This window comes from Lygodium microphyllum, chromosome 28, assembly GCF_053477565.2.
Source record: "Lygodium microphyllum isolate KBCC chromosome 28, Lygodium_microphyllum_v1.1.10, whole genome shotgun sequence".
NCBI lineage: Eukaryota > Viridiplantae > Streptophyta > Polypodiopsida > Schizaeales > Lygodiaceae > Lygodium > Lygodium microphyllum.
Window position 1 is genome coordinate 63,495,077 of NC_141162.1, and position 25,133 is coordinate 63,520,209.

Sequence of the window (25,133 nt, forward strand, 5' to 3'; positions counted from 1 at the left end):
TGCAATCCAGAATGGACTTGTTATGGTCTACATTTGAGCAGTATCAGGAATATGTTCCTCCAGACCATTCTTTCTTTGTCCACTATCAATTACAGAAGTTGGCCTTCTACATGAAGCTTTCCACGATGGATCTTCCTATTCCAGAGGATGGTTGGAGTGGGGCTTAGTCTCCTGAGTTGTTGATAGAGGTGGTAAGGATGGTGTTTGAAGATTCTGTCACAACAGATACCATGTTGATGTCATATATGTATCTACGAGGAGACTTATTGATTCCAGATGAAGTGGATATGGCTTGGTATGTGGGAGACGTGATTTTACAAGTTGTTTTGTATGTCAACCATTTGGAGTTACGCATAGATGACATGTTTCAGAGTTACTCCTCCAAAGTGGCTACTTGCCCTGATAATTCCTGGCATACCATGATTGATTCTGTGACCCTGAATCAAAGACAAAACACAGCCCCTACCTATGCCCAAAGCACTAATCAACTGAGGGTGGATCTCTTAGCTTATCTTTCCAAACATAATCCATTTGATTCTACCTTTTTTGATGCCTATCATCGACGATCTACCTTAGGACCTTCTGTTCCTACCCTATTGTATTACCAACAAATGGCTCACCGATATGATATATATCTTTCCCCCTGTCAATCCAATTCCACAACTATCTTACCCCTTGTTTTCCAACCTTCATCTTGTCCTCAAATTTCCATTTTTACATATTGTTCTTTTATTGAGGATAGAGTATTTTCCTCTTCTCCACCATGTCCTTCTCCATCCATTCATGTACCTTCTAGATTTCCTATTTATCAGTTAACACCCTTCCTAAGCGATTCCCTAAAAATTTCAGCCACTCCTTCATTAAATCATTCTTCCTTTTATGATTTTGCCTACCCCTCTCTTCATCCACTTTTCCTTATTCCACTTCCCTCTCCTGCCACTTCTATATCTTAACCACCTCATTTGGTTAGTGACTATGACGGGTTTGATCATCAGATTTCCAGAAGAAGGGGATGGAGCTCGAATGATTCCCTTATAGGACCTCAGATAAATTGGCCATTGATCCCAGGAGAATGGATAAGTGCTAGTCAGGCTTATCAGAATTATATTCATTTTGCTCAGCAGTATTCACATTTTGCAGATCCTTTAGTGAGATTAACTGCTCATTTTGTTTGGTATCTAGCATATATGCATAGGCATTCTCATAATGATTCAAAGCCTATTCCAAAGTTGTGCATGAATGTCAATGTGAGCATTGATTCACAGCAGTTGGATATATTGTATTTTCATGCCTTGTGTTTGCCTAGCAGATACCTTGTCCTGTTGGAAAGGATGTGCTATCTTCAGTTTTTTCAGAATCCTCCCAAAACATTTGTAGATGAATCCTTGTCTATGGATTGTTTCCGAAATCACCAATCTTTTAAGAGGGATCATCTTCATTGATACCTTTTCCAATGTATGGTAGATGATTTTTAATGATAAAATCTCTCTTTTTTGGAGGAGTCGTTCAGATGGTTGTGTTGTGTGTAGTGTTTGTGTTGTGGGTTAATTTATGTAATAAGATCGTGGTGGTCGCCTATTGGATTGGCTTTCGTGCGAGCTACATTTTTGAAGAATTTTGGTGATGGGGTCATGGTTGGAAAGTTGAAGATGCTGATGCAAAAGACGAAGAAACCTTTTATATCCTTTATAAGTTTGTTGTGATTTCCAGTTTGATAAGAAGTGTTAATGTATAAAGGGTTTTTCTTTCGTTGTATTTTTATATCAGATACAGGATATAAGTTGGGGTCGTGGTTGGATGGATTGTTTTTGAAGATTTATTGAAGATCAAAGTTGAGCTTTTGAATGAACTTGTATTCCCTTTTTCCTGGGTCGTGAGGACGCTTCCTTATTAAGTGTGGGGATATGTTGGATGTTGAAATGACTTGTTTTTTGGCTTATTTTTTTGTTTTTGAGAGATAAATGGTTGATTTTATGAGATGATTTATTGGTTTGGAAGTGGTTTGAGAGTGTTTTGGATTATATTGATTATGTTTGGAAGTTCATGATGTTTATCAGTGGAGATGTGAGGTTCTGTGATGTTCTGATAGGTTCTGATTGGTTATGTATACCTTTTGTTTTGTCCTGTTTTCTCTCTATAAGGAGGGATGGATTGATGATTGATAGGGTTTGAGATCTTGTGAAAGCTTATTGAATAGTTTTTTATGGTTTGGAATGGTTTGAGCATGAGTTATGAGGTTTTGTTGACCTTCTATAACCTTCTGTAGATCTTCTGTAGAGCTTTTCTGGTACTGTTCTGGTACTGTACTGTGACTGTTCTATATGCTTCTGTATGCGTTCTGTTGGATGAGAGTGTAGCTTGGGAAAGTTTTCTAACCTTGGAAAGAGGTGAATACAAGTGCAAAAGAGCTAAAAGAAGTGAAAGAAGTAGCTGCTGAAGACTCAAGTAAAGACAAAAGTGAAGTGATAGTAGTGAGCTGTGAAAGAACACTGTAGTGGCTCTGGTGACTCTTCATATCAGACATACCTCTTGGGAGGGGTATCCATGACCTAAGAAGGATTATTGAGAGTGATTATGAGAGATTTTAGTGAGAATATGACGTATTATTGATGGAGAGAGAGAGAGAGAGGGTCAGAGATAGCCAATTCTATTAAAACAAAGTGATTGTATATGAGAGATTGAGAGAGAAGACTATGAAGATATTGAAGATGAATACTATGTGATGTATTTCCATTCAAAGATGGTGTATTCCTTTGCTTTCTTTGTTATATTGATGGATTTTGTGAAGATATTGAAGAATACGGTTGATTCTATAAAATCCGTGGGAGATCTACATGATGCTGCATGAAGATTTGTTGTGCCTGGTGTTCTTTTCTTCATTGTGATCATATGAAACCTAATAAACAAGCTTGTTGATGTTACAAGATAGATTTTCTTGCAAGAGAATTCCCTTTTCCTTGGTGTTCCTCTTGGGGCTCTAATTGTCCAAGTCGCTCCGTAAGGCTAAGGCAGTTTTTGCCAATACACTTTAAAAAAAAATATTTGTTGATTCAGCTTGAACATTGGCTTGGGGATAATATGGTGACGACTTTTTATGGATTATTAGAAAGGTGGAAAAGAAATGGGTGATGACTTCATTAATGAAATGCATGCCCTGATCATTAAGTAGTTCAATGGGGCAACCAAACCTAGAGATCACTAGCTCCCAAAGGAACTTAGCTATAGTCCTTGCATCATTTTTCCTAGTCACTCTCTCTTCAATCCATTTTGTAAGGTAGTTTGTGGCTACAATTATGTATTTGGCTTGTGAGTACTAGGCTACGGGGCTAATGGGTCCAATGAATTCAATGCCCCATTTTCAAATGGTTAGCATGCCATCACTGTCAACTCCATTTTGTCCTTATGTATAGGTACTTTTGTACATTGGCACTCATGACAATGCTTGACAAACTTAGTAGCATCACAGAAGAGCATAGGCTACCACAATTGAGACTAAAGAACTTTATGTGTAGTATTGTCTCCATTGAAGTGTCATCTTGCAATCTCCCCATATGCCTTAGTGAGTACATCATTCATCAATTTTCTTAGATATAGCTTCTCAATAAGCCATACTAGCCTAACCAATAAAATTGCCCAGCAATTAATTGATAAGGTTGAACCTTCAAAAAATGAGTCACCATAGTGTGGCCTTCTTGATTTGGTGATCTCGAATCCCTTTCCCCAGGATCCAGACTATGTCATCTACTCAATAAGGTGTAAGATTTGCTTTGTAAAGCTCTTTTTGGCTAGAGATCTTGAAGGTATGAACATCAAGTAGATCATCCATGATACCTTGCTCAGCTACATCTCCAATGGGTATGCAGGACATGTGATCAACCATGTAGTGTTGTTTGCCTTTACACACTACCATTGAGAAATCAAACTTCAATAGCCATCTAGCAATGCACTCTATCACACATGGCTTGTTCACATGATAAATCAATGCCTAATGATTTACAAAGAAGGTGAATGGTGTAGCTAAAAGCTAATGTAGAAATTTCTTAACTACAAACACCATAGCTAGCACTTCTCGCTTTGTTGTTGAGTAACTCGTCTCAGTATCAATGAGTTTCTTGCTTGCAAAGCTCACTAGGAGATCCACATTATGTTTACCAAGTCGGCACAACACTGCTCCTACATTGAATTTTGAAGCATGAATATGCACATGGAAGGTGATATACTAATCTAGGGCTCTTAAAATGGATGATGATGTTAGAAAGCATATTTAAGCCTCTCATAGGCTTGTTGACATTCCTCTGTCCACTCAAACACAGTCACAGCAAGTTACATAGGTCTAGCAATTAATGCATAGTTCAACACAAACCACTACTACTATCCATTATGGTCAAGGAAGCACTAAACTACCTTATAGTTGGTTGGAAATGTGAGATTCATGATCACTTTGACTTTTGAGAAGTCCATGGCAATCAAATTCCTCAACACTATAGCCCTACTATGCAACTGTGTTTGACTCGAAACTGGCATTTCAAGGGGTTTGACGAGAGACCATATTGTCTACACTACTCAAAGATGATGTGGAGTTTTTCCAAAGGTGTTCCTCCCAGGTGGTATGAACACATTGGTCATCGACAAATAATTCCAACCACTTCCTATGCATGTCTTTGAAGATTGCATACATGAGGCATTGGAAGATAGCAAGGGCATTAGTCAGCCCAAATGGTATAGCTATGTAGGCAAACACTCCAGTACAATGACGTTTTGTGCCTATCGTCCAAGTGGACTTGCACTTAGTTATATCCTATGAACCCATCCAAGAAGTTGTATGCTTCCTTCCCTACTATACTCCCAAGTATATGCTCTTTGTAAGGCAAATGATAGTTGTCTCTCTTCACCACTACATTGACTTTCGTTTAGTTAACGCACAATCGGATCTTTCGATTCTTTTTTAGTACAATCACGATGGATGACACTCATTCCGTGTACTCAATCTCATAAATGAATCCATCGCTCAAGAGCTTGTCAATCTCCTCTTTTATTGCATGAGCATGCTTAGGATTCATGGCATATGGTATTTGTTTTACCGATATTGCATCAGGAACCATAGGGATGTTATGAATCACAATACTTGGGTCAATGCCTTTTAGATGTTCCATGGACCATGTGAACACATTGGAGAACTCTTTTGAGAGATGAATGAGATTGGTCTCTTCCTCCTCCATCAGATCATTAGCTAAGAACATAGGTCTGGCTTGTTTCCCTTCCCTTGATTAGTTAAGTTCCTTGACCTTGGTATATCCCTAGACAAATTCATTGGCTTGGCTTTTCATTTTGGCTCCCATTAATACTACTATTTGATCTCCCATCTTGAATTTCATGAACCACTTTGGCAGATTGTGTGGCTTCTTTTGTCTCTCAACCTTCGAGTCTTTTAGGTGCTTCTTCCTCTCCTCCTTCAATTGTCTATGCCTTAGGTGAACTATAAGGGCCCCTTTGGTGTATTGAGTGATAGAGAGCCTTGGGAACTCAGGATCATTATCGGAGTTGATCTTGGACTCAAAGTGGAACTCACAACCATCACTAATGAGGGGCTCTCATTAAGTAGGTCAAAGTTCAAATGTTGTGCCTATCTCATATAGAGTTGTGGTTCCATCCATCCTTCTTTTTCATAATTACTCTAGGTGTTCCAGCTAGGATCAGTCATAGTCTACTTGGATCACTCCCTTGTCATTGTCAACTTGAAAGTTTCATAGGGCTTATAATCCATGAGAATTTTCTCAATTGTATGCTCATCTATGTCATAATCAATAGTCTAATTCATAATTTGTCATTTTGCAACTAGAGTCATAGTCCAAGTGTTCGTCATCAGAATTTTCTCATTCAAAGAGCTCACCCCCTACTTGCTCTTTGGTCTCTAGGTGCTCATGGTCTTTGAGCAGAGCCAAGTTGTACAAGAGGTTCAAGTCTACTAGTCTAGTCCATTTCCATTTTTGGGCTCCCACAAGATCCTAAGAGGCTTTAGATTTGCCATAGGGTTGTTGGCTAGTTTCTTTGTTAAATATTCAAGGATTCTATGCAACTCTACAATGTTTGATGGAACATTGTAAGACGTAGGTATCAGTCTCTTTCTTGAGCTTCTTGCCATCATGTAGAAAGGCATTGTGTGTGGGTCATTGTTCCTAGGTGCACATTCTTTTGTAGATTTGCTATAAGCACTCACTTTCTCAATAGCCTTCTTCTTATCATCCTCATCATCAAAAGAATAGCAAGTAAATGGTTGCAAGTAAATGGTCACTCTCATCCTCCAAGTAGGGAATATATTTTGGTGAGGGGGCTATAGTTAGGTTTCTTATGTGATTTGCCCTTGAGCACTGTAGAAATGCCATCCAGGTGGACTAGTGAGGTCACCCATGTGTCCATTTCTACTCAGAGTGCTTCCTTTCTCTTCCCAAATAACATTAACCCATTGCCCTAGTCTTCTATCACTCGAGCACCTCTTCTCCATGGTCTTCCTAAATTTATATGTCATCATCCTTCACTACAATGAAATTCACCAAGAACTGAACTCTAACTATCTTGATTGGCTAGTTTTTTAGCACTCCAAATGGACAAAATTTCATGTGATCATTAGGAGCTGGGAGAGCTAATGGAGCTCCCCATCCAAAGAGAAATTGTCTATTCATTGACATGATTACTAATATGGCTATTGATAAGGCAACCTTCAAGGCATTCTGGAATGGATGGCCTTGTGACCATACCTTCCACATTTAACACATGTCCTAGGCCTAGATTCTAGGCATTCTATGGGCAAGTGGTTACTCCTACAATGCACACAATGGACATTGGCTCTAGTGGGAATCTTCAAAGCTTCTTGGAGCTTAATTATCTCTAATTTGAGATTAGAAATCTTTTGCAAGATGTCCAAGCATTTGCCCTTGTCATGAAATTTAGATACTGTTTGTTCACTACAAATGGTACTACACCTTTCACCATGTGTGAATGGTGATTATGCCTTTTGGTTGGATAGCCTTGCTACTCCTTCCTTTTAACATGTCATCAACTTGTATGGCTTCATCAAACACAATTGCCAATATGTCTCTTTGCAAGCTTGAGTTGCTTGTTGGGGACTTGTACAACTCTTCATTCTATATGCCATTGATGAAGACCATGGATACATCTCTAGTATGAGGTCATTTAGTGGTAGGGATTCATTTGTGGATACTTCTCACGTGAGTAACAAAGTCTCAAATCTCCTCTTGGCTTCTAGCAATCACATCTTTGCAAACTAATACTTGTTTCATGTCAAATTGTCTCTAGTCACATTGGAACTAAGGTTTGTTTCTCTCAACAAGGTCAAAGGGAAACACAAATGGTTGAGTGCTATAAGATCTAGATACATGCTCAACCTTCTTATATACTTAAAAGATATATGGTGAATATTATGCTGGCGTAGAGAGAGAACAGATGAGAGAAAAGAAAGATGTAGAGAGAGAGAGAGAGAGAGAGAGAGAGAGAGAGAGAGAGAGAGAGAGAGAGAGAGAGATTGACAACACACTAGGGACTGGAAGATGGACTAGTACCCCCCCCCCCCTGTGGAGTTATATTATGGACAAGGAGCAAGCTCCTCTATTACACATAAACTAGTTCTTAACTTGTAGATCTTGGGAACAAGATCACGGTTCCTTGCACATTATACAACTGGCTAACACTTGCACAACTTGGAAGTTGGCACCTTTTGATCCTTCTTGAGTCTCTCCTTCTCTCCTACATAATATGTGTAGGGCTCTCCTCTTGGAGCTTGATTTTAGCAAAGCTTCTGCAGCACTTGCACCTTCTCTCCTACACAATATGTGTAGGAATCTCCTCTTGAAGCTTGATTTCAGTAAAGCTTCCACAACACTTGTGCCTTCTCTTCTCCTCTTGGAACTTGATTTTAGCAGAGCTTCCACAACACTTGCTCCTTCTCTTCTCCTCTTGGATGCATGCAAACTGATGCTTCCCTCACCTCCCCCATACCCAAGGAGAGCCTCCCTTTATATAGGCTCTAGGAACTTCTCTTCTTGGAGAGAGACTTGAGTGCCAAGATTGGAAATGTTGATCTTCACGTAAGATGTGGCTGTTCAAAAGACCTACTATGCAGCACAAATTTTGATATATCTCTCTATGCGTTTCTTGGATGGAAAAACGTCCAACACAAAAGTTGTAGATCTTGCCATTTCCAATAACCTCGTGGGCCGTTTTTAGAGATCAACTTTCTATCATGATATATTTAAAAAATGGATTCACCATGTCTATTTTAAGAAAAACAACGTTTTAAACTCTACTCTTAACTTATGGTCCATGCAACCACCTTGAGCCATAGAGCCTCAACCTTAAGATTGACTTCCCACAAAAGCTTGTGTTATCTTAGACCTTAGAAAGAGAAAATCACTTCTCTCCTCACTTCCATAGGATCACGTCTCTCGTCTTTCTTAGTGAGAGAATTACCTTTCTTGTTTTTCTTAGTGAAATAATTACTTCTCTTCTTAATTCATTAAGAGAGAAAAGACCTTAAACCTTGACTTGTAAGGGAGAGGATGACCCCAAATGAATGCAATGCTCATTACACACAAGTAAACGTTCTCAAGCGTCCCCGGATGCACACATAAATATGTATACACAATGCTAATGCACTTCCTCTTCTTAGAACTCAATCCATCTTCATTTATGTGTAACTCCTTGGTTCTTGTGTACACTCTTACACTCTGCAAATATTTCCTTCCCCCTTCATAACTTGTACTGCCTGTACTAGATATCCCCGTCACAGTGCTCTGATTGTTTCATTAAGTGATGCACTAGGAATACTGGTCTCTAAATGGTCTCATGGCCATGCTAGATCATCATCAACACTTAAAAGTGAGTCATTAATTTATTGACATAAATTTACTAAATACGGAATGTGTAATAAGCAATCAATTTAGTGACATCGAGCATCAATGCCAAACATTTCAAACAACTCCCATTTCACTACTTGCTAATGAGTGCTGCTCAAAAACTAGCAAATGATGTAGGTAATCACAATCTAGACCCTTGGGGCTTCTTTACAAACACCCTATTTCACATGGTTACTTTGCAAGAATCTTGGCAATGCAATGTGGAAAGAAATGAGCTCAATTGGGCTTAGTTAGAAACTGGGTGGGGACCTTTGTACCTCCCCTTCTCTCAGGAGGTCACCCATCCCAGTATTGTTTACATTAGTGCATGCTTAACTAGAAGTTTCCCATACTTGCACTAGCCATCTAGCCTCCAAAACCTTAAGGTGATGGATGACCTCCGATGTATCCAACTATGGAAATCTTCCTCCATTTGGCCTCATATTCAAACCTAGTCTCAACAAATCATCATTGAATCGATAGTGAGCTAGTTTTCCCTAGCAAGTGCGGATGGTATTTCCAACACCTCCCCTCAAGCCACACCTTGGTTGATGTCCTAGTGCCACCCAAGTTCAAGAACCTAAGCTCTAATACCAAGTTAGAAACTAGGTGAGGACCCTTGTACCTCCCCTTCCGGTCACCCATCCCGATATTGTTCATACCAGTGCATACTTTACTGAAAGTTTCCCGTAATTGGACTAGCCATCTAGCCTCCAAAATATTAAGATGATGGATGACCTCCGATCTATCCAATTATGGAAATCCACCTCCATTTGGCCTAGGATTCAAACCTATTCTCAACACATCGTCGTTGCACAGATACTGAGCTAGTTTTCTCTAGCAAGTGTGGATTGCATTTCCAACATTTTGTGAGGTCTTGATAAACCTTGCCCTGATTGCTAGCACCAGACCCCTAAAAAATGAGGAGCTCTAGATGTTGGCAAAATGCCAAGCTATCAAATAGGCAGTCCTCACAAGGGAGCTTGAGAAAAGAAAATTTGTCTTCAACAAGAGATTGTTCTCAGACATCAACAACTTTTCCCCTAACTTCATGAAAGGAATGCATAGGCAAAGGTTGGCAAAGGCTAAAAGATATCCTAATAGCAATCCAAGATGATGACGACATCTAGATCATAGACCAAATAGAAATTGGAACACATTATACTAGCTTTTATTCTAACTTATATAATTGTAAATTGTAGGACTCCAATGACAAGGCAACCAATATAATCCTTGATGATATCCCAAATGTCATTATGAAGGAAGAGAATGCCCACCTACTCCTGCCCTTTACCTTGGAGGAATTGGAACCGGCCCTAAAAAATCTGGAGTCCCATAAATCCCTTGGTTATGATGGGGTGACAACATGTCTTAAAAGTCAAGCTCTTAAAGTGATGCCGATTGCAAGGCACTCCTCAGGATTGTATGCTAGATAATATGATCTTCATCCTTAACTAGAAATTCTGCAATTCTTGGGTGATGAATGGATTGGAGGTCAATCACATTCAATCAATAAAGTTAAAGCACTAGGGACAATGGGATGCATCTTGAAGGATTGGGCACTAATCTTGAGCAAGGCAAAGGGAAAACCTACCCCCAAAAGTATAGGATTTAATGAGAATGTATTTTGGTCAAAATATTTTGACCTCCCGCTAGCTATCAACTTGGGAAAAAGGGCACTTATCTAGCCAAGGTCGGCTACTTCCACTTCAAGCACTAGTTGGAGCTTGATGATGGTAGCTCTCATAAAAGCCACGAACGTCGACCCCATCGGATGCCTCCAAGGCACTTAGACTATCATGGAATTGGATGGCATAGAAGTGTATAGGACAAGTAACTTTTTGGGGTGAGTGAGAAGGCAATGATAACTTTGTGCCTTGGTAACATAAAGATCACCAATGCTCTCAACATTAAGTATGTCAACAAGATCATAGAGTGCACCCCATAGGATTTAGCATGGGTCAACAAGGCCTAGGAAACCAACCTCAGTGAGGAATCTCTCTTAGGCTACCTTGATGGAAACTAGTTTCTTGCCTTCCTACTCAAGGACAAAGTCTTCCTATGGAGGGTCATGGCTAGGGCATCACTCTATGGCCTTAAGTTGAAGAAGAGAGGCATGATAAGTGGCTTGTGCAATTGTGGAAAGGAAGAATCTCTCAAACACATCTTCTAGGACGATGGATATTTTGCATGCCAAACTTGAGCCCAAGTCCATTGAACTTCACAATATTAGGGAACAACTCTCAATACATGAGTAGCAAGAGTAAGCAAAAGCTATTAGCATTCCATATGATCAGCCTTGTAACTCTTAGAACATTGTGGGAGACCAAAAATTCAACTATCTATCTTTTCCAATGTGAAGTAGCAGAATTGTGCATTAATATTTTTAATCACAAACAAATGATTATATTGATAAATAAAAGAAGTAAATATTGACTTGAGAGGAGACTTTGTGGGTCTCCGGAGCTGCTAGTGGTTCTGCGGAAGTGTCGCAAGTTGCTAGGCTTGAGTCCTCTTAGACATGTAATTTCCAGTGAACTGCAACTCCGATCCATGTCCGAGTATGAGTCGCACAGCAGCAGCAGGAGGAAGAGCAAGGAGGAGACCCAGTTCGCCCGTGGTCTCAACTGAGAGAGAGAGCAGCATGTGGCGATGGCGCACAACGCAGCTGCCTCGGTTGCCAGGTGGACAGGCATCCTGCAGAAATGCAGACAAGACAAGAATCAGCACCAGGCCAAGCGTCTGCACGCTTACATGCAAAAGCACCATCTGGACTCGCATCCCATCCTCGGCAACCACCTTGTGCCTGCGCTCGCCGCCTGCGGGTTCATGAATAATGCATTGCATGTCTTCCACCGGCTGACCTGCCCCAATGAGCACGCTTGGACCGCCCTCATCTCTGGCTATGCCAGCTGTGGAGACTCCCACCGGGCCTTCGACCTCTACCACAAAATGCAACAGGAACAGTCAGTGCAGCCCAACATATACACCTATTTGGCCCTTCTGGCTGCTTGTGCCAGGTGCCAAGACATTGAAGGAGGCCATCTGCTACACGATGCAGTCATCGTGAGGGGGCTAGACAAATACCTCCTGCTTGGCTCTGCGATGCTGGGTAATGTGCTTGTGGATATGTATGGCAAATGCCACTTGATTGCAGAAGCACAGCAAGTGTTCGACATGCTACCTGCCCGCGATGCAGTCTCGTGGAACTCACTTATTGCAGGATACATTCAGCATGAGCTCACTACAGAAGCGGGAGTATGTTTCCATCAGATGCAGCTTGAAGGCAACTCTCCTGATCCTGTTACATTTGTTTGTAGTTTGAAAGCTTGTCAGACCATAGGCTCCCTGGATGCAGGCAGACAATTGCATGCTGAATCCACAAAGAGAGGATTGGATACAGAGCTCTATGTCGGCAACATGCTGGTTGATATGTACAGCAAATGCAGCATGGTTGCTGAAGCACAACAAGTGTTCAACAGGTTGCCTTATCACTCTGCAGTCTCATGGTCTGCACTGGTAGCTGGCTACACAGAGCAGGGCCTTGATGACAATTTACTAAGTTGTTTCCAACAAATGCAGCTTGAAGGTGTGGCTGTGGATGCTCTCATGTTTGTTTCTAGCTTGAAAGCCTGTGGACATGCTAAAGCTTTGGGAATGGGCCAAAGAATACATACCGAAATAGTGAAAAGGGGATTGGAAAAAGACCTCTATGTTGGAACCACGCTTGTGGATATCTATGCCAAAAGCAGATTGCTTCCTGAGGCACACAAAACCCTTAAGGCATTGCTAGCACGAAATGCAGCCTCATGGGCTGCATTGATTGGAGGATATGCTGAGCATGGGTTTGGCAAGGAAGCAGTGGCCTGTTTGCAGGAAATGTGGGTAGAGGGCATATCTGCTGATTCAGTCACTCTAATGTGCAGCTTGAAAGCTTGTGGTACAATGAGAGCATTAGAAGCTGGCCAGGAATTACATGCTGAAATAGTGAAAAGAGGATTGGAAAGAGAGCTTAAAGTGGGGAACACACTAGTGGATATGTACATGAAATGCAGCCTGCTTGCAGAAGCACGTGAAGTGTTTGATGGGTTGCCTGTTCATGATGCAGTGTCGTGGGCTGCACTGACTGCAGAACAGAAATGTGCAGAGGAACTGGGAAATGCTAGCCAGCAGATGGAGCAAGAGGGAATTTCTCCAGATTGTGTTTCCTTTGTTTGCAAGTTGAAAGCTTGTGGCACTGAGGGAGTTTCAAACAATGTCCAAGAGTTACATTGTGAATTAACACAAAAAGGACTGGAAAAACAGCTTTATGTGGGTAATACACTAGTGGATGCATATGGCAAATGTGGTTTCCTTTCAGAAGCGTGTCAAGTTTTTGAGGGACTACTAACTCGAGACACAGTCTCATGGAATGCTCTCATTGGTGGAAAGGCTGAGCAAGGGTATGATGTGGAAGTCCTCAATTGTTTTCACCAGATGCGACTAGAAGGCGTACTTATGGATTCTGTCACATTTTTATTATGCTTAAAAGCTTGTGGCAACATGGGAGCTTTAGAAACAGGCCGGGAAGTACATGATGAGATTAGGAAATCAGGATTGGAAAGTAGTGCTTTTCTAGGCAATATATTGGTAGATATGTATGGCAAATGTGGTTCTCTTCTAGAAGGACGCCGAGTGTTTAACGAGCTGCCCGTATGTGATGTTGTATCATGGAATGCAATGATAAAGGCTTATGGTGAGAACCACAAAGGTAGCATGGCTGTAGAATGCTTTGAGGACATGCAACTGCAAGGTGTGAAGCCTAATCATCTCACTTTCACCTCCCTTCTTGCAGCATGCAGCCATTGTAGCTTGGTCTCTAAAGGCCAGGAATATTTTGGCATGATGGCAGCTCATGAAATTGAACCGACATTGGAACACCTTGCTTGTATGGTGGATCTTTTTGTGAGGTCCGGGCATTTAGACGAGGCAGAGAGATTCATAACAGCCATGCGATGTCCTGTATCCAGCACAATTTTGATGACGCTGCTCAGTGCATGTACAATATATGGGGAAGTGGAACTTGGACACCAATGCTTTCAGCAGCTTGTGGAGGTGAATGAAGAAACTGCTTCTGCATGCTTACTCATGGCAGACATATATGCAAGTGCTGGTATGTGGGATGATGCAAACAGACTAGAAGGCATGAGAAAATATGTAGGGGCAAGCAAAAAACCTGGTAGGGCATCGATTGAACTGAACAAGCAGTTCTATCTATTTGGTGCACAAGTCATCCAAGGTCTTGAAGTACCTGAGAATTCAAGGGTTTTAAGCTTAGGGTTGAAGGTACAAGGCTATGTGCCTGACGTGGATTTGGTTGCATTACATTCATGTGATGATGAGAAATTTTTAAATAAATATTCTTTAGATTCAAAAATTGATGAGAGCAGTATTGCTTTCAGTAAATCTCATAGATCCTGCCATGGATTTAAGTCATCAATTTTAGTCAACATCTAAACTTAGTATATTACAATTTACTGTTTATTACAACAATTGAACTTACAAAAATGGACTCATCCAAATGGCTGTATGGATGTCAAACTAAGTCTATGCCTTCAGTATCACAGCCTGAAGTCAATCTATAGGATCATGGTACATGGGGGAAACAAAATAGCCCATTTCAGGTCAGAGATTCACTCCATTATGCCATGTCTAACCAGAAGCTCTAAGCGTTAAGACAACCAAGAAAAGCATGTTGATTCCACATGGACCATTAGTGATTTCTACTTTCCCGCTTAAAAATCAAACGCCAAAAGCCCTGTAGCATCATAAAATAGGAATAAACCCCAATGCAAAGCAAATCTTCGACCAGTGATCCACTAGAGCTTTCTGCATCTTGTAAGGAGGAAAATTAGTCCTAATACAGCAGATCTCTGCTTTCCCCGTCTGAGGACATAGAAATCCTCCAGACCTTCTGCAGATTCTATACTTGTCTAACCTAGTATTTAGCAAAACACACCTTTTAACTAAATCATACTGGCCAGTCCAAGGTAGCAATGGCGGAAAGTTCCTAGTTGTCTTGTAGTAATAAATGCCAAATCACCCTTGAGCTGAAGCAAATGACAATGGTCAGCCATCGTCATCCGCATAGTCAGTTACCATAGTGATACTAGTATGCACGAGGTGTGTGGCTCTTGTTTTGGTCATACAATGCAAGGGTGGGCAGTAAAGTCTTGAGTAATTAATATGTCAGCCATAATTGAGCATGCCTCATCAGAGTGATTGGGCCTTTTTGAAAAGCAAAATCTTTCTCCGATCTCTAGAGCTATGCGTTGTGAAAGGTGCATCCTAAAGACTGATAATATGTTACACAACTCAGCAATCAAAATTTACTAACAAGAGCCACAATATCCTTAGACAAATCTATTCAAAAACTCTTGGTCAAACCCCATTGTAGGTTGTCACAAACTTCCAATAATCTTTGAGGCAAGCGACCGTTTTACGAAATTAAATCCAAAGTGCACGAGAAGAATTCACTCTTGTATAGCAAATGAGGTATGTTTGGCAATGGTTAACTTTAAGCCTTTTCAAGCACCTGAGCAACGTCAGCCGTTTGCGATGTATGAGGTGGGCAAATAATCTTTCTTGCTTGTTGCAATCCCACGCCATTGCTTTTCTCTACGAATAAGAAATTTTCTCCTCCAACCATCGAAGTTGAGCAGGGTCCCAAATTTGCCAAAGAGAGGAAGAATCAATCAGCCATGCAATGTGGGAATGTAGGGGGTTCAAGAAGTTATGGAGGCAGCTTGGTAAGTGGATAAAAAAGGCTGGTTTCTATGCTAAATTTGATGCCAAAGCAGTTTAGCCTTTAAAGGCCTTGGAAAATGAGCCAAAAATATTTAGAGCAGTTGCTAAGTTTTTAAAGCAAGATAGCTAATCTAGCTATGCTTTATCCCCCAAAGAGTGGGATGTAAATACTTTGTTTATTAACATATTCTGCATCATTAAAACAATAGTTAACTCTAAGCCGTTGTGTTGTATTGTGAATATCGTGGCTTATTTTGTTAATGAGAATGTTTTGATGATATTTTCCTTTCCATATAAAAATTTAAGTATTCTAATGATCAAAATGAAACATCAGTAATCTTCTCGTATTGTTCATTGATTGGCAAATTTTTGCAAGTGCTTTTGTTTTTATTGTTTTCGTTATGAAGGATGAAACCGTTTTAATGATCTTTGTGCAATGTCGATGTTTGTGTTTCTGTGCCGAGTGACAATGTTTTAATGCTATTTTGCAACTGAGGACTAAGTATTTTCTTGGGCTAAATTGGATTAAGTAATCTGTTGAAGTCTTATATGGATCAAGTATTTTGATGTGGAGCAAGAGTCAATTTTGTTCTGCTGTAAGTTTTGTAATTGTTTTGCAAGTGAGTTGGCTTATTCGATACATGAATCAATGTTGGGTCCCTTTTAGAAGCTAGCATCAAGTATTTTGCTTAAGTTTTATGGAGCAATCTTTGGATGCAAACATTTTGAGTACTGTTTTGGAGTAATAGTAGAAATTATATTTGCTATTACAAGAAGTGGATATCTACTTGCAATAGGAGATGCAGAGTGCACCGCTGTTAGAGTAATCTAGCACTAGCTGATCCAAGTACTCCATGTTAAGAGCCATATGCAAATAAATACCAACCCTAATGCCAACAGATTTTGCTCACTCAATTGTATCACCTTTGATTTTTCCCTTTGGAGGCTTGGCTAAATAGCACTCAAGCTGGGATGGACCATGCACGTGAAATTAGAGTGAAGCGCTGGTAGTGTTGTACCTGGAATATTACCGTAGTCCCATAGATAAGTTCATGTTACATTTAATACATGACGCATACAAAACATCAAAAGCCCTTATCATGGCAATTGGAATATCACTAGGCATTCACCTTTATCTTTCCTTGGGTTCTATCCAAAGCACATCTAGGGTCAAGTAGGAACAAAGCACAACCTCTGTTATAGACTAAGCCCATGAATGCACAAATATCTCAGTTATATTCACATGACAACCTGTAAGTAAGGGTGTAACTAGGTAAAGAGAAACCAAGGATGGTCATCTAGCAATCACATGTAACGCTAGTCAACATGGCCTAGCACTTGGCTCAAATACACAAAATACAGATACCCACATTATTTACCACTAATCATTGCTGCTTCTAGATTGGCCCCACTAGATTAACACATGGTGTTTAAACATTTAGCAATCAGTTAACCAATTAACTTCATGGGACAACCTAGTTGTAGAAGACAAGAAGTCATCATTAAGGCCTGTTTTATATATGTGTGAATTGTAGATTATCTGTGAATTGTCTACATCTTCATAACTTGTTTCTTCATTTGTCTGATCACAGACATACATAGAGACATTACATAAACTAGGGATATAGCCTGCCTCCTTCATTCTTGCAGTCAAAAATTCAATTTGTCCTAATGATTTCTTGCTTTGATCAACAGCCACACAAAATGCATGCAATGTCTTGTTGACCTCAATCAAGGCACTACCTGGCTTTTTCTTTGCCTCCACATACTTTCTCAACTCCTCTACTCTTTTTGCATCACTGAACCTATTGGCACTTGAATAAATATCTGCCATCAGTACGTACAAAGCAGCAAAGTCTTGATTTTCCTCTATAAGCTGCTGAAAACACCTATGCCCCAATTCTACTTCCCCATAAACTTTACAAGCACTAAGCAGAGCCACAAATATCTCACGAGATGGAGGACACTGCATGACTGCGACAAACCTCCCTGCCTCGTAGAGTTGTCCTGATCGTCCAAAAAGATCAATCATACAAACATAGTGATCCAACGTTGGCTCAATTTTGTGTTCCTCAGTCATCAGCTTAAAGAACTCCTGACCCTTCAAGACCATGCTGGCATGACTGCATGCAGCAAGAACACAAGTGAACGTGATAGAATCTGACTTGACACCCTGCTCTTGCATCTCCTGAAAACATTCTACAGCCATGTCATTTTCATGGTTCTCACTGTATGCCTGTATCATTGCATTCCATGTCACAACACATCGGACAGGTAACGTGTCAAAGACTTTACGTCCTTCTGCAACAGAGCCACATTTGCCATACATGTCTATAAGAATATTACCTAAATGCAAAACCCTTTCCAACCCTAACTTTCTAATCTCAGCATGTATTTCCTGGCCTATTTCCAATGTTCCTAGAGTGCCACAAGCTTTCAAGAAGTGAACAAAAGTAACAGAATCAGCAGACACCCCTTCCACCTGCATCTTTCTAAAACAAGTCAACACTTCATTATAATAGCCTTGGTCAGCATATCCTGCAATTAGTGCATTCCATGATATCACATCTCGTTTTGGAAGTAAGTTAAACGCTTTGATTGCTTCGGCAGGTGAACTGCATTTGATGTACATGTCCACTAATGTGTTGCCCACATTCAGTTCTCTTTCCAGGCCCACTTTGGATAATTCAAGGTGCAGTTGATGACCTTTGTCCAAAGAACTTGAAGTTGCACAAGCTTTCAGACAACAAATAAACGTAACAGAATCAGGGGATAAACCCTCCAGCTGCATTTGCTGGAGACACTTTACTGCTTGCTCACACAGCCCACACTGTGCATATCCTGAAACCAGTACATTCCACGAGACTTCGTTTCGACAGAGTAGTCTCTTGAACGTGTCATATGCATCTGACATAGAGTCACATTTGCCATACATATCTACCAGCATGCTGCCCAACTGAAGTTCACTTTCCAAAGCTCTGCTGGTAATCTCAGAATGTATTTGGTGACCTACTCCTAAAGATCCTGTACTGCCACAAGATTTCAGGCTGGAAATAAATGTAATCAAATCAGGGGTGAAGCCATCCAGCTGCATTTCATAAAGACAATTGCCTGCTTCCTGACCAAGCCTCTGCTCAGCAAAACCTGCAATAAGCGCATTCCATGAGATGATATCTCGGACAGGCAAGCCATCAAACACATGATGTGCATCTAAAATCAAGCCACATTTCCCATACATATCCAGAAGTGTATTGCCCACCACGGCGCTATCATTGAAAAGCTCATTCTCCAAGCCCCTTTTAAGAATGTCTGCATGTAATCCTTGACCGAATTTGACATCTTTGAGCCCGGTACAGGCGCTCAGGAGGGACAGGTAGGTAACCCTGGTAGGTAGAACAGAGTCTTCATGCAGCATTCGATGGTAGAGTCCAAAGGCATGTTGTGGGTCACCGCGGTCGATGTAGCCTGCAATGAGGGATGTCCAGGAATACGCATTGCGTGTGGGAAGCCTGTTGAAGACGGACTGTGCATCCTGCAAGCTCCCGCATTCGGCGAGCACAGGGACAAGGTAGTTCCCGAGGATCGGATGTGATTCAAGGTCCCTGTCGCGGATGCAGGCGTGCAGGCGCTTGGCTTCATGCGTGCATCGCCTCTGCCTGCATCTCCTCAGGAGGCAGATCACTTCCTCAACGAGGCCTGTTCTCTCAACAAGCCCTGAGAGAACAGGACACATCCCATCAAATGCCCGCCGACAATATAACAAACCCCATTTCTGTGTCTGTATTTATGATGCAGGTTAACTGCATGTACCGACCATGGTTGTTCTTCTGCAGCAAAGCCTTTAAAAGTAAGAGCAGCAGCTTGAAATCTACAACATCTTTTACTATGAAAATGGCAAACACATATAAAAATCCCTACAAGCCCCATGCACTCAACATCCATTGTTTTAATTCATTGATGCATAAGACATCTTCTACATCCTTTTATTAGGCTCTAGTTATTATTTTGGGACACATGCTGCAACTCACATACCAAAATCCTCAAGGTGTAAGGTGTCTTAGAGCTACTTAGTTGTGTTAAGGAATCAAAATCCACACCCACTTTGCCATTTAAGATACCCACTTATCCACAACAAAATACATCCATTTTTCACCTTTGAGGTTATAGTAGATAAAGGAGTCACTTACATGCCAATAACTTCGCATCCTTTGATTTACGGAGTAGGGTAAAGGGGCCAATAAAGTAGCGCCCTCCAAAAGGAAAACACACCCCACCCCAATTGAGTGACAATTTGTCAAGAAAGATGTGGCTTTTTTAGTCACTTAACAATATAATATGAAATTTTTAAAATTACAAATGAGCTTAACTTAAGTCAAACAATTGAGCCATGTAAAATTTTTTATATTTTAGATTTTGTAAAACCCTAAAGCAATGCATCCTCGAGTGTCAATCTATTGGCTCCTCACTATCCCTCTTTTATGAACCTTTCATTTGTAACTAAGGCTACTTGATAAAAATATCAAAATATCCTAATATTTTTTCTTTGAGCTCTATATAATATAAATAGTTTGACCATTAAAAAATATTTATGCAACTCACTTGGAAAAAAAAATTATAATGGAGGATTGTTAGATGACAATCTATTGGTTCCTTTACCCTAGTGGCATTGTTTTGTAAGGTTTTTGTTTCTTAGAGATGCACATGGTCATCTCATCCAACTAACACAAGTGACCTTGCCATATATTGAGCTATGCCAACTTTGACAACATATGCATCCATTGTTCATGTGTGATACATGCCTTATATAGCTCGATGTCTTTTGATTGATGCATCAACAACATCATTTTGCAAAGACTTTGTTGGTTATACATGTGCATAGCCATCCTTTGATTGGCATTTTTTTCAAAATTAGCATTGATCCATCATACATTAAAATCGACACACATTTCCAATCCCCTTTTAAAAAGCTAGCAAAGTAGTTACAATGAGGAAAACCACACAAACAACTTCATAAGACTAGTGATGTCCCATAATTGAACCATCCTCACCAAAAAGGACCATTGATCAATCCCATTGTATGTAGACCACTTCAAATTCCCTATGTGTGGCTACTACATTATAAATTGACCTTTCCTAGCATAAGGGTTACACTATTTGTGGCCATCATACAAATGGATCACTTGTCCTATATACACTTAGACATGGTTCGATATGCATAAAGAAGGTGAAAGGAGTATTGGTGAAAAGTCGATTCTAGTGGTACCAACTTCCTCCCATTGCTCCCATCAAACGAGCAGTTCATATTTGTGGTTCCAAATATGAAATCATGGTCAATATGGTCAACATTTGATGCTTGCAATGGACAACAAACTTCCAATAGTCTAAAAATGGAACACAATTTATTAACACTACAAGAGTATTACCAAAAGTAAATTGAGTGATTATTTTATCGTGTTGTATTAGGAAGGAAATACATTGACCCAATTGCCTAAAGTAACAATGGACAGAGTTACTCAAGTAATCAACATTTGTATGAACTACTTCTTATTGGTATAAAAGTAAAACCCCAACCTTCTCTAAAAACCTTACTTATGTTTAGAAACTATGATCCTACTTCTATAAACATGCTAGGCTATTGTATCTATGCATTTTGTGCACCTTCTTCTTCTCTCTCTTGTATGCTCTCCTTGGAGGAATACAATTGTGCACACATTTATATGCACAAAATATTATGCATGCATAAGCTAATCTTGACAACCATTTTTGGCATCATTATGACATTTTTCTCACTTTGTGAGTGTTTTGCATTGTGGCCTATGGTTAGTTACACTTTGTTTTGTGCTTGTATGCTTTCATATTTATGTGCTCATATTTTGGAAGAAAAATGTTGCAAGTAGTATTGTTAATTGAGATTAGACGTAAGATCACAAATCAACTTTTGTTTTTTGGTGAGATCCATTGAGGCTCACAACTCCAATCAAGATAGCTTATGTAGCTTGCATATAAGATAGCGACTTGAATTGAGGTGGCTTATGTAGCTTACATATCCATAAGTGTAATAAAATATAGTGGCGATTTGTGTAGCTAATTGCTTATGAGAAGAGGGGCATCTAATTCTTACATTCCATAGTGCTTTTACAAGCTCCAACAATGCTAGTAGGCTACACATTTCAACCTTCTTCTTTATATCTAGACCTCTAGTTTTAGGTACACATTTATAAACTATTTATCTATTTTTAAGTTTTCTCACCAACTAAAAGCATTTTTAATCCACTTTCTCACACTCCATAGTTTATGACATTAAAGAAACAAGAACAAAAATCTAGCTTTAACCTTTGATTCCATTTAATATCTATACTACATTATTATTTGAGCTACAGGTTCGGGAAAGTGTTGAACCACCATAGTGCTCCCGAACCTAGCTCCCAAACCAAACCAACGTGACCATTAATGTCACATGATTGAGGGTAGAAGGAAAGGTAAGTGACCATTTATGTCACATGATTGGGGGCAGAAAGAAGGAAATGTGGTCTCCTTCCACCACCTTCTCTTCTTCTCTCACTCTCACTCTCATTCTCACTTTCACTCTCACTCTCACGGGACAGGAGGAGGCAGGCCAGCAAGCAGCAAAAGTAGGTCAGTCCTCTTTTTCTCTCTCTTTGTCTCTCTCTCTCTGCCACGCCTGTCTGTTTTCAAGTCCTCTCGTGCTGTCTCTCTCTCTCTGCCACGCCTGTCTGTTTTCAAGTCCTCTCGTGCTGTCTCTCTAACGAGACGCTTCTCTCTCTCTCTCTCTCTCTGTCTCTGTCTCTCTCTCTCTCTCTCTCTCTCTCTCTCTCTCTCTCTCTCTCTGTGCATATGCATGTGTTTTCGGCTGCTTCCTTCTAACTCGTTTTGAACACCCGTTTTGTCTGCCTCATCTTCAAGAAGAAGACCTTCGACTTGCTCGCTCACTCGGCGTTAGCTCCTGGTTCCCTCTGTACTCTCTCTCTCTCTCTCTCTCTCAGACAAACGTCAGAGAGAGAGAGAGAGAAGCGCGTTTACTTCTCTCTCTCTCTCTCTCTCTCTCTCTCTCTTTGACGGACGTAACCGTCGGCGCCACGTCTTCTGGGCCCCATATGCCACGTCTTCTGCAGCACGTCTTCTTCTGACAGACGTAAACGTTGACGTCAGCTCCTGGCTATATCCCCCTTATCATATCCGTCGGCGTCCAGCAGACGGATATGATAAGGGGGATATAGCCACACTCCCCCTTATCATATCGCCACACTCCTGTCGGCGTCCAACATCCGTCGGCATCTGTCGGTGTCCAACCACCCTTATCATATCGCCACACAGACAGCTTAGGACCTGTTCCTACAATCTGGTCCACCTTCTTGAACCACGACCAGTAGCTAACGGTCGAACCATTGGATACCTCTTCCCAATCACTCACCACATTGGCCACCTCCTCCCAATCACTCCCACGCAAAAAATGATATTCCCACGTAGGCGTCCATCAGGCATGATATTGCACCATCGCTCCATTCTTCCTTGTCCTTCTTACTCCCTCCATCCCCCTCTCCACGCCCCAATCCTATCCCTTCCAAGACCTTGCTTCCATGCAAAATTTCGAGGCTTTTTCCTTGCATCTTGTCATCCCCTACCAAGCGCATGTGCATGCACGCATGTGGAGTACTTGAGCGTTTACTTCCTCTCTGCATACGTGGTCTTCTTCCTTATCGAGCTCGCTCGCTCCACACTCCCCCTTATCAAATTTTAGATTATCGAGCTCATGGTTATATCGAGCTCATGAAGAGGCATTGTTCACATTTGCATTGTTGCTCACAAAGAGGCATTAAGCTCAGAGTTTAGTTAGTTTAGTTATTTAGTTAGTTTTGGTTGTTTAGTTAGTTTTGTTTGTTTATTTAGTTTAGTTAGTTTATTCAATTAGTTATTTAGTTAGTTTTGGTTTAGTTAGTTGATTAGACTATAACTTAGTTTATTTATTTAGTTAGTTAGTTTATTTAGTTAGTACTTACTTTAGATTGTGTATTAGTTACTTTAGATATAGTTTAGGGTTAGTTGTTTTTTTGTTTTAGTTTATATATGTGTTAGTTACTTGAGATATATATATATATATATATATATATATATATATATATATATATATTAGTTTTGGTTGTTTAGTTAGTTTATTTAATTAGTTATTTAGTTTGTTTCGGTTATTTTATTTAGTTAGTTTATTTAGTTAGTTGATTAGATAAGTTAAATAGTAAGTTAGTAGTTACTTTAAAGTAAATATACTTCTCTCCTGTCCACTTTCTCTTGCCTGCATTTATTTAAGTTAGTTAGTTTACTTGAGTTAGTTATATTTGAGTTAGTTAGTTGCTTGAGTTAGTTTACTTGAGAAAAAAAAATTGTGTTGCTCATGAAATAACCAGTTAGGCTCACTAATTTTCACTTCACATTAAGCTCAGAGTTTAGTTAGTTTAGTTATTTAGTTAGTTTTGGTTGTTTATTTAGTTAAGTTAGTTTATTTAATTAGTTATTTAGTTAGTTTTGGTTGTTTGTGGTTATTTATTTATTTAGTTAGTTAGTTTATTTAATTAGTTATTTAGTTAGTTTAGTTGTTTGTGGTTCTTTAGTTAGTTTATTTAGTTAGTAGTTACTTTAGATATAGTTTAGGGTTACTTTGTTTTTTTGTTTTAGTTTATATATGTGTTAGTTACTTGAGAGAGAGAGAGAGAGAGAGAGAGAGAGAGAGAGAGAGAGAGTTTAGTTTTGGTTGTTTGTGGTTAGTTAGTTTAGTTAGTTTATTTAATTAGTTTTTTAGTTTATTTAGTTATTTTATTTAGTTATTTAGTTGGTTTTGGTAATTTACTAAATAGGAAGTTAGTAGTTACTTTAGATTGTGTGTTAGTTACTTTAGATATAGTTTAGGGTTAGTTTGTTTTTTTGTTTTAGTTTATATATGTGTTAGTTACTTGAGAGAGAGAGAGAGAGAGAGAGAGAGAGAGAGAGAGAGAGAGAGATTAGTTTTGGTTGTTTGTGGTTAGTTAGTTTAGTTAGTTATTTTATATAGTTATTTAGTTAGTTTTGGTTGTTTGTGGTTACTTAGTTTAGTTAGTTTATTTAGTTATTTTATATAGTTATTTAGTTAGTTTATTTAGTTAGTTGATTAGATAAGTTAAATTGTAAGTTAGTAGTTACTTTAGATTGTGTGTTAGTTACTTTAGATATAATTTAGGGTTAGTTTGCTTTTTTGGTTTAGTTTATATATGTGTTAGTTACTTGAGAGAGAGAGAGAGAGAGAGAGAGAGAGAGAGAGAGAGAGAGAGAGAGAGAGAGAGAGAGAGAGAGAGAGAGAGAGAGAGAGAGAGAGAGAGAGGTTGTTTTGCTTGGTATGGTTTAATTTATTGGTATTTTGGTTTATTTTGTGCAGTTTGTTTGTGAGGATTG

At 39.8% G+C, this 25,133-nt stretch overlaps 2 protein-coding genes across 2 annotated transcripts; one reads left to right on the forward strand and one right to left on the reverse strand.

The window, feature by feature from the left end:
• The first annotated feature begins 11,561 nt into the window (after positions 1–11,561).
• LOC148011536 (pentatricopeptide repeat-containing protein At4g39530-like) lies at positions 11,562–14,405 on the forward strand. Its single transcript, XM_087670386.1, has one exon. The coding sequence runs from the start codon at positions 11,562–11,564 to the stop codon at positions 14,403–14,405; it is 2,844 nt and encodes a 947-aa protein (XP_087526512.1).
• Positions 14,406–17,133: 2,728 nt separating this feature from the next.
• On the reverse strand, positions 17,134–19,428 carry LOC148011537 (pentatricopeptide repeat-containing protein At2g33680-like). Its single transcript, XM_087670387.1, has one exon. The coding sequence runs from the start codon at positions 19,426–19,428 to the stop codon at positions 17,134–17,136; it is 2,295 nt and encodes a 764-aa protein (XP_087526513.1).
• Between the last annotated feature and the right edge of the window lie 5,705 nt (positions 19,429–25,133).

Coding starts and splice junctions, on each gene's coding strand:
- LOC148011536 (XM_087670386.1), top strand. CDS start 11,562: ATGGCGCACAACGCAGCTGCCTCGGTTGCCAGGTGGACAGGCATCCTG.
- LOC148011537 (XM_087670387.1), bottom strand. CDS start 19,428: ATGTGTCCTGTTCTCTCAGGGCTTGTTGAGAGAACAGGCCTCGTTGAG.